Source organism: Sinocyclocheilus anshuiensis, unplaced genomic scaffold, assembly GCF_001515605.1.
Source record: "Sinocyclocheilus anshuiensis isolate Anshui unplaced genomic scaffold, SAMN03320099.WGS_v1.1 scaffold424, whole genome shotgun sequence".
NCBI classification, from domain to species: Eukaryota; Metazoa; Chordata; class Actinopteri; order Cypriniformes; family Cyprinidae; genus Sinocyclocheilus; species Sinocyclocheilus anshuiensis.
Window position 1 is genome coordinate 165,081 of NW_015554083.1, and position 10,081 is coordinate 175,161.

General features: G+C 42.9%; 1 protein-coding gene across 1 annotated transcript in view; it reads left to right on the forward strand.

The window, feature by feature from the left end:
- Window positions 1-5,256: 5,256 nt before the first annotated feature.
- Window positions 5,257-10,081, forward strand: part of LOC107669115 (ectonucleotide pyrophosphatase/phosphodiesterase family member 2-like) — a 39,665-nt gene continuing 34,840 nt past the window's right edge. The window contains exon 1 of the mRNA XM_016461237.1: window positions 5,257-5,356. Within this exon, the coding sequence (XP_016316723.1) occupies window positions 5,339-5,356 (18 nt within the window). The 5' untranslated portion in view covers window positions 5,257-5,338. The remainder of the gene's footprint in view (window positions 5,357-10,081) is intronic.

The window sequence follows — 10,081 nt, forward strand, 5'->3', positions numbered from 1 at the left end:
AGTAAATGCACAAAGTACTTTAATGTCTTTATGATTAATAAAAAAATAATGTAGGATAGTAATGAAGTTATTGTTTTACAGCAAAAAAAGCATTTGCCATTCCAGAACAGACACCTGTTAGGGTAACGGATGACACCTCTACAGAAGTGGACGTGGATGTATTTGCTGAACTTGTTGCTGAAAGGGGCATGTGCTTTAGTTTACATACTAATGATGGTAATTATGTTTATACTTATTTGGTCTTATTTTAAAATTGTGGTGATGTTTACATTTTGGCAAGTAATATTTTTATATGCTGTATACAGATTCAACTTCTGCACATGAGTTGTCCCCCCCTTCTGACTGATGGGAAGTCTGTCAGCAAGTCTTCAACTTTTACTGAATGCAATGAAGGCAACAAAACTTCTGCCTGCCCTTCCAAGTGACCCAGGTTGGATGATTCTAAGCTTGCAAAAGAGGTTGGTAAGACAAGGGATGTAACTCAGCTTAAAGAAAATGTTCTCCAGTTTATAAAAAAACATTTTTTACTATGTTGTGATTTTAAATGTATGCTAGAATTTATGGCATTTAAATAATCTTTATATTATTAGTCAGTCCTGCAGAAGTTTGGAGGACCATCTCTCAGAGGTGGAGGACAGGCAGCCCTATCTTTCTGGCCACTGGACAAACCAATGTGCTCAAGTTCTACATTGTGGTCAACAAGAATCTCATACCCTGTCAAGCAAGTACTTCATTTGGAGCTTTTAATGAGCTTTTTAAAGCTAATTTTGTCTTTGGTGCACAATATGACCCATCTCTCAGCAACATGCTCACCTTTATCCAGACAACAGTCTACAAAATCCATCCTAGCACATCCAGCCAATCATCACGCACTCGAGAGTTAAGAGCAAAACTGTTAAACAGTTACTGAGTTTAAAGGAAAGTACATGATGATAAGATGTTTTATTTGCAAGTCATTGCTGGGTACAAGCATTAAATTGTTTCGACACCTGAAGTTAGCTCATATCCATGCAGATTATTTGACAAAGCATCTCAACATGTAAACATGTATAGTGAACAAGGACAACTTAAGGAATGTTTCTTTGTTTGATGCACAGATATCCTATGGTGCTGACTCATTTTTCTACATAGTTACAAAAACTATAGAAACTCAGCAGAGCTTTATAAAGAAATATTTATCATAATGAATGTGTATTTTCATACCAAACGGTATTAAGATGCATTGGAGACTAGCAGAGCTGTTTTATTCTATTGTATGTTTGATATATTAAAATTTCAATAATTGTTGAAATAAATTCATAGTCACTTGGTTTTTGAAAAATATTTATAGTTTTATGTTTTAAATTGAATCTGCATTACCATTTTAAAATAATATTTACAAAATTCACAATAAATCAACATTAAATAAATACACTGGGTGTGTGGGATTAATCACCATAAAGTGTTAAATGTGTATACTTGCGAGCAATAATTTCTCAACACCTTGAGTGATTAAAATGAAACACTAACACAGTGTTTGGATAATAAACACTTTTGTCAGTGTTGTTTTAACACTAGCAAAGATGGACCTGTAAGTTCACCTGAAAAGTGATCATTTTAACACTCATGGTGACAAATCTCCCAACATATTTTTGCTGTGTTTGTTTACTGGCGTGATATGAGGTAATTGAATACTATAAACAGCCTGACCTCAATGTAGGCCTCAAAAAGAACAAGTCTTAAGTTCAGAGGTCATATAACTGGATCACTGCCTCCCTGAGGTCAAAGTTGTTGACCAAGTTGCTCTAATCCATTTTCTATTTTAATATGTCATTTTAATACTTTTGCAACACAAAATGTACTTTATGCCAATAAAGTTATGTGAAATTGAATTGAAAAGACAGAGCGAGAAAGAGGGAGAGAGAGGGAGGCCCAGCTCTGACAGGAACAATATGGATCCTTACAGGTTCTAACATGTGGGAAATGTGTTGCGTTTGCACTTTTACCGGAGTAAATATTTGTCTGTCTCTGGTCAACGTTCATCTGCCTTCAGCTCTTCAAATAGCAGCAGTGCTGAAGATCTGTTTTCAGAACAGATGAATCCAGCAGAACAGGCCAGAAATCATCAGCACTGACAACAGATCCCAAAGCTTCTCAAACTGCTCTGAACGGATTACTAGTGTACTTACCGTAAAAACAGCAACTGAAAATGTCGCAGCATGCAGTGACAGACGTTTAAACAGCAGTATAGCATACTATAGCATTCATCACATGGCCTCAGTAATGAACAAGATTAGCTTAGAGGCAGTTCAAATAAAAACAAACGAAATATGAAGAGTTCAGATTCAAAAGCCTCCAAGTGCCGTCTGAAATTTTCTTCTAAAATGAGCATTTTTATCAGGCTCCTAGGTTTATTTTCAGTTATTTCACTTTAATGGCAATGAAAATGACCTATTCATTGCCATTGCCAAGTGAAATCCAGAGGTGTAAAGTATTGGAGTAAATGTAATTAGTTACTGTACTTGAGTATCTTTTCGAGTACTTTGTAGCTGTACTGAGTATCAAAGATATTAGCAACTTTTACTCTTTACTCCACTACATTTTTGAATGAGTGTTGCAGTTACACATTAAATTTGGCATGGACCTAGCTTTTTCTGCAGCAGTTTATTTCTGCTACAAAAAACGTGATGCTGCCTATTACAGGTCACTGAAAGTACTGCACCTTGTGCGTTTTGCCCTTACTCACCCAAACTTGTCAACAAGGCTATGTGAATGCGAGTTCCTTAGCAAGTATTTGTGAATCAGAGGTGTTTTATATACAAGATGAGGACATGACTGCAGCTGGTAATGAGGCCAAAACCAGCACATCCACTGCAAGAAGGCTTCGGCTTTCTAATTTTACTTAACATTATTTTATTTATCCATTACACTGAAGAGACCTTTTTGAAAGATATTGTTTTTGTTTGTTTGTTTTGTAATTTTGAGGTGTTCAGTTTTATTTTGGTTTTAGAAAATAAACGTGATTGCGGGCCTTAAGCTTGTTAGCCCCCTATGTGTGTGTATATAGCCCTGGTTTTTCTTTAGTTCCTTGTGAGTTGTTGAATGTAATGGTTGTCTGTTTGCCAGTCATTCTGTTCTTTGTTCCCTTTGGTTTTGGGCTTATTGTTTGTTCTAGTTTTTCCATGAAATACCAGCACATAGATCCTTGCCTCTGCCTGTTTTCCGCAGCTTCTCCACAACGTTACAGTTTTTCACTTGCATGTCTCTTTGACTAGTGCATCTTTGAGCCTATATTTAGTATAAGTAAAATACTTAAGTACTGTTAAAATTAGATACTCGAAGACTTTTACTCAAGTTGTTTTGGAATTGGTGACTTGTAACGTGTAGTGGAGTAATTTTCACTGTAAGGTATCTGTACTTTTACTCAAGTATGGTTTTTAGGTACTCTTTACACCTCTGCTGAAATCACTGAACCTACACACAGGAGCCTGATAAAAATGCTCATTTTAGAAGAAAATTTAAGACGGCACTTAGAGGCTTTTGAATCTGAACTCTTCATTTATAACAAAAAAAAAAAACATTTGAAAATTCAGTATATACACTGAATTACACTTCGATAAGTTCAGGTGGGAAAAGCTTCTGCATACTATTCCTAATATTTCTGTCATATAAACTATATGTATATATGACAGAAATAAACTATATTTACATATAAATATAAATAATTACACATTTTAACTGTTTTGACTCTGTTTTACTGGTTACCATGACTGCATTTATTTGCTGAAAATACATAAACTATTTCTATGTGAATATCTGTTAAACTGTAATGTATTTCTGTGATGCGCAGCTGTATTTTCAGCATCATTACTCCAGTCTTCAGTGTCACATGATCTTCAGAAATCATTCTAATATGCTGATTTGCTGCTCAAGAAACATTTCTGATTATTATCAATGTTCAACACAGTTGTGCTGCACAATATTTTAGTGATATACCACCATTCAAAAGTTTGCCGTACGTACATTAAAACAAAACAAAAAAAAATCAGAAGGATGCATTAAATTGATGTATAAGATGTAAAATATTTATATTTCAAATAAATGCTGTTCTTTTAAACTTTCTGTTCATCAAATAATCATGAAGAAATTTCAGTTTTCCACAAAAATACTGGGCAGCACAACATTGATAATAATCAATGTTTTTAACAAGTATTCATATATACTAAAAGTATTATAGTAAGTCGGCGGGTCGATGTTGAGGTGAAATCGTCCAATCAGAGGCGGTCGGTCGCAAAACCATCAGTCAATCTCACCTGTCAATCATCAGTGTGTGTGGTAGTGCTGGGCGGTATACCGGTTCATACCGAATACCGGTTTTTATTTTTGTTATGATATGAATTTTGAAAATACCGCAATACCGGTATATGTCACTTAAACGAGGTTGGGAACGCGGCACTGTTTGAAAGGGGTCCCTTTTCACTGTTGCACTGTGGTGAGGGAACAGCTGTATGTGTTACTAAGCGTGAAAGTTCAGAAACTGAAGCTGTAGAACTAATAGAACGTGATGACACAGAAGAACTCATCCACAATATCCACATTGACCGCCACAAATATCCAGCGCCCCTGCCATCAGCTCCCGCGTCTCACACACACGATCACTGTTGCCGCGGGTTGTTTTTCATGTCTGTGGGTTGAAGCGACCACAATAACATATTGATCCACTGGCATGCTAATTTTATCAGGGGAACCCCCCGAAAAAACGTGTATTTTACACCCCTGAAAACATTTTTAACGGGGGACATCCTCGAAACGCCATTGGGCTACTTTTGGGCTAGTTTTGAATAGCAATTGGGCAGGTTTTGTTGTGAAAACCTGGCGGGAACACGCCTGAGGAGAGTCTAACACACACCTGTCTCATAATTACTGCCTTACAAGATGAATGAACAGTTTTCCAAGAAATCCTCTGCATGTTGGAGCTATTTCCTCTCTCTTACCTGCTGGATATACGAGGAGCTTTTCTGGGAAAATCAGCGGCATGTCAGAGCAGCTCTGAGGAGTCATTATCCCGAAACTCACCGGGTAACTCTAAACCGCCTCAGTCCTGCCAATTTAAAAATCGCTTCATTAAATGTATAAATTGGTTAACGTGAGTAATAATATCAGTTTTCCCATTTTGGATGACTTTAGTGTGGGTTAACGACCTAATCGCAGCGTTCTTCGCATCGCCTCAGACTGAGCGCTCCCGCGCTTTCTCCGCGCATGCGCAGCGCAGCGGACGCGGTCACGCGCAGATACGCGGGGGCGCGCAGCAGCGGAGCTCGAGCAGCGCGATCACTCAGCAGCAGGATTATCAGGAATCATGAGCGTGGGAAAACTGGTAAGATTGCGATGAAAACACTCTCACTGCCGTTATAACGCGCTATGACACGACACGAGCTGAGAACAGACGAAACGCAACAGTGTCGCAGTTGTTCTTTGTTAAGTTCTGGAATAAATGTCTGTGCTGGTCGTTTTGCAGGTCAGATTTCGCAAGCTGGTGTGTAAATACAAACAAACTATCGAACTGTCCTGTGTGTGCACATCTCTGTCCCACAGCAGAAAAACACAATAAACTCTGTTCGAGTTGATATCAGAGGCAGAGCTTCAGAAATATGTGTGTTTTAATGTGGAGTAATGAGCATAAAAAATAAAATAACAACCTGAAATTAAGTTAATTAAACTATATAGACATTAAAAAACTAATAAAAATGACAAAAACAACAAAATGAAAACAGAACATATAAAAACTAACTTAAAGTATTAACAAATCTATATTATCATCTCAATGAGACTAATATAACCCTGATTAGAGTAGACATGATTTAATTAGATTGTTTTTTGTGATCAACTTTTTATTGTCTTTTACATATAACATAACATCTTAACATCCATTTAAAAAAACAAAAACAAAAAACAGACAAAAAACAACAGACGTAAGAATTTAAAGAGGAGAGAAAGAGGGGGGAAAAATTCCTTTATATAATCCAGTATGTTTGAGGAAAAACTTTGGCAGGCGTCAATAGTACTAGGTTTGGCCTCATTAATTCATGCTGTTGTACATTCACTATTTTAAGAAGGCTATTCATGCGTTTTCATTTATGCATTTGGCAGATGCTTTTGTCCAATGCATTGCATTAATGCATTCAAATCAATTGTAAAATTGATAATCAGAGAAAATGAAATGCAGCGTCTAAAACAGAAGTGCAAATAGCATGTAAATACATTGTTAGAGGTCCACATGTTGGTGTATGAAGTACAGTAGTGCAGAAGGTGTTTTATGTGTGATGTTGATGTTGATGTTGGTCAGTGAGCGTCTGCTGTGTTGGATTATGTCATTCTCAAAGTCAGATGCTTTAATGATGGTCAGATATCCAGCGTGATGAGGAAACTCAGTCTGGCTGCTGTCCAGTCCCATCGCGTCCCGTCACCCTCTTAACCCTTTACACACATTTAACCCACACCGCTCACATTTACCACCATTACTGCTGTAAACCAGAGCTCCTCGTCCTCCGGGGCCAACTTATTAAGATAAATTAAGACAAAATAACTAAAAATTAACCTATTCCCACAGGATTCAACCGCACAGTCTTGGAAAACCTGTATGCTTGAGGACATAGAACACATAATATGAGGTTTTAAAAGTCTGTTCCCTTTTGATACTTCACTCATACTGTGTCGCTAAACGCTATGGGGAAAAACTCCTTTTTCTCAGAGGACTGAAGCCTTTACAACCATTGGTTCGTGCAGTAAATAAAAAAAGAAGAAGCAGAACTGCACGAGCCTATGGTGCCGAAGCCCGCCAGAATGGGCGGGGCCATCTGGCTATATAAGATGGCATTTCGCCATAGGATCTCAGATCAATTTTCCTTCAGTGACAACGATCTTCCCTTTGCTGATCTGCGGGACTTGAAGTGCTCGCCATTGACGCGTCTCTCTGGGGACAGAAGCTGCCTTTTTCTCTGCACCTCTGCTGTTCCCGCCCGCTCTGTGAGCCACCTTCAGCGTTCGGCGCAGACACCAGCTCGTCCCCTGCCACCATCCGGCGAGCCTAAAAAAGCACATTTTCACTTACTAAAATAAGCGGCATTGTTTCAAATGCCGCGCCGTCATTGCGGCTTGTGCAGGATTGCACTGCATGCTGACGACGGCCACTCAGAGTGCGTTTCCTGTTTGGGCAAGCCCCACGCAGAAGCCGCTCGGACCGAGGTGAATGCGTGAACATGAGTCTCGCCTCTCTGCGCGCTCGGATCGCTTTCTTTTCAGAGAGTGACTCCACCCCTCGTGCCCTCCCATTTGTTTCCTCCCAGGGACCTGTGAGGGAAAAACAGCGGGACAAGGGGACTAAGCGCTCAATTACGAGCGAGCTTACGCCAGCCCAGATCCCGCATGCCTCGCCCTCGCCAAGCAGAGAGGATTCTCCCATCGTCTTTGAACAAGATGCGGAATGCGAGCGAAATGGTCTTGTTCGGTGTAAAAGAGGACGAGCTATTAGATGACAGCATGTCTCTAATAGCGTCAGCCGTGGAGGAGATGTCGGGCTCTACTATTGATCACACCCCTTTGCCGTCTGCCGATCCCAGTGATGCCAAGCTAGGGATGGATGCCAAACTTTTCCGTGTCCTCTCTAAAGCGGTCGAAGAGCCCACTCGTAGCCGTCTGGACGAATGGTTCCTGCCGGGGCACCGCCAGGCCCGTTTTTTCCATGAAGTCCACGACGAGCTCATGAAGTCGTGGCACGCTCCTTACTCAACTCGCCTTCACACATCCTCTTCTTCTGCGCTCTCCTCAGTGGATGGCGCTGAGGAAAGAGGCTACGAAAAACTGCCTCTCGTTGAGTCAGTGGCTGCGCACCTCCGCTCACCCCTCCAAGCCCTGCAGAATGACATCTGCCCTCGCTGGACGAGCATACTCCTCCGCCGGGCAGGTGGCCTCAGCTCTGCACCCCATGGCCGTGCTCCAGGTCTTTCAGGCCAAACTCCTCCAAGTCATGGACTAGTCCGGACCCGACCCCGCAGCCTTCAAGGAGCTGCGCAGTGCAACAGACCTGGCTTTGCGAGCTACCAAGGCTACAGCACATGCCATCGGGTGGTCAATGGCCAGCTTAGTTGTGTTGAAACGTCACTTATGGCTAAACTTCACTAAGATTGAGGCTGACAACGTCCCCTTCCTCGACTCTCCGGTCTTCCCTACGGGGCTGTTTGGACCCGCCGTCGAGGGATTTGCAGAGTGTTTTACAGCGGCACAGAAGTCGTCCCAGGCAATGCGGCTCTTCCTGCCTAAGCGTTCCAGCTCTGCAACGGCCACCAGTCGCCCCAGACCTACAGCAGCCAGCGAAACCTGCGCCGCCGCCCGCTCAGCCTACACAGAAGCCTGAGCCCCGACAGCGCTCCCGCTCGGCCAGAAGCTACCCATTTCAAAGCACCAAGGACCCCAGCCCAAGCTGACGTTGGATCCTGCGCCTCAGACATCGTCCTGATCTGCTGGGCAGGAAGAGGAGGTTCCAAAATCTCGCCAGTGCCGGACCACCCCCAAAACGCCCTCTGTTGTGCCCTCAAGCACCCCGTTCGGTTCTGGGTGCCAGTGGCAGTATGTTTGTTTTATTAACTGTTGTGAATACTGGGCCCGTTCCAAAAGCGCCCTCACAAACAGCCGCTGTTATAGCAAGAAAAATAAAAAAACATTTTCAAAAAGAGCAAATTTCCTCTTCCAGTTATCACAAGTGTCAAGTCCCTGCATGGCGACTCACCACCCAAACTAATCCAACCCCTCGCCACATGGGCCGAGGCCTGGCAGGCCATCCCTGGAGTGTCAGACTGGGTTCTGGGGATTATAAAACGAGGTTACTCACTCCAGTTCACTTGAAGACCCCTGCGGTTCTGCGGCGTGGTCTCCACCTCAGTGCAGAGCAAGAATGCTCACGTCTTGCGATCCGAGGTGAAGAATTTGCTGACAAAAGGAGCCATAGAGACGGTTCCACCAGCTCAGAGCCAGGCTTCTACAGCCATTACTTCCTCGTTCCCAAAAAGGATGGCGGCCTCCGGCCCATCCTCGATCTCAGACACCTGAACTGTGCCCTCATAAAACGTCTGTTCAGAATGACTACCCTGAACCAGATCCTCTCGCAAATACGCCCAGGAGACTGCTTCTTTTTTCTGAAACTGAAAGATGCTTACTTTCACATCCAGGTAGCCCCCCATCACAGACGATTCTTGAGATTCGCCTTCGATAGAGTGGCATATCAGTACACTTGTCCCTGGCTCCCTGCACTTTTACGAAGTGCATGGACGTGGCCCTCTCCCCTCTGAGGTAGATGGGAGTCCGCATTCTGAATTACCAACATTCCTGGGAGCAATTTTCGACTTCGTCCACATGAGGGCGGTAGTCACGCCAGAACGTGCACTGGCCATACAAAAGCTTGCGGCGTCTTTCAAAATCGGAGCCTCTCGCCCTCTCAAGATGTTTCAAAAGATACTGGGCCTCATGGCCTCTGCATCACCGGTACTACAGCTGGGCCTGCTCCGCATGAGACCCCTTCAGTACTAGCTGAAACCTCAAATTCCTCCCCATGCGTGGCGTCACGGACACATTCGTGTCAGGGTGAGCCAGGCCTCTGTAACAGCTCTGGCCCCTTGGAAAGACCTACAGTGGTTCAAGCAGGGTGTGACTATGGGCTTGATTCACAAAAGGAAGGTTGTCTCGACAGATGCATCCAACACGGGTTGGGGAGCTCTGTGCGAAGGCAGACCGATCTTTTGCTCCTGGTCGGATGCAGAAGGCCGTCTTCACATCAACTGCCTCAAGATGATGGCAGTATGTCGAGCCCTTCAGACCTTCTTACTGGACCTGAAGGGACACCACGTGCTAGTCCGCTCAGACAGCATGACAGTGGTATTTTATATAAATCGCTAAGGTGTGCTCACCTCGAAACACCTTTTCGAGATGGTAAAACGCCTCTTAGAATGGGCACATCTCAACCTACGTTCATTGCAGGCAGCACATTTGCCTGGCGTATTGAACCAAGGAGCAACGTCCCCTTAGAGGAGTGGATGCTCCACCCACAAAC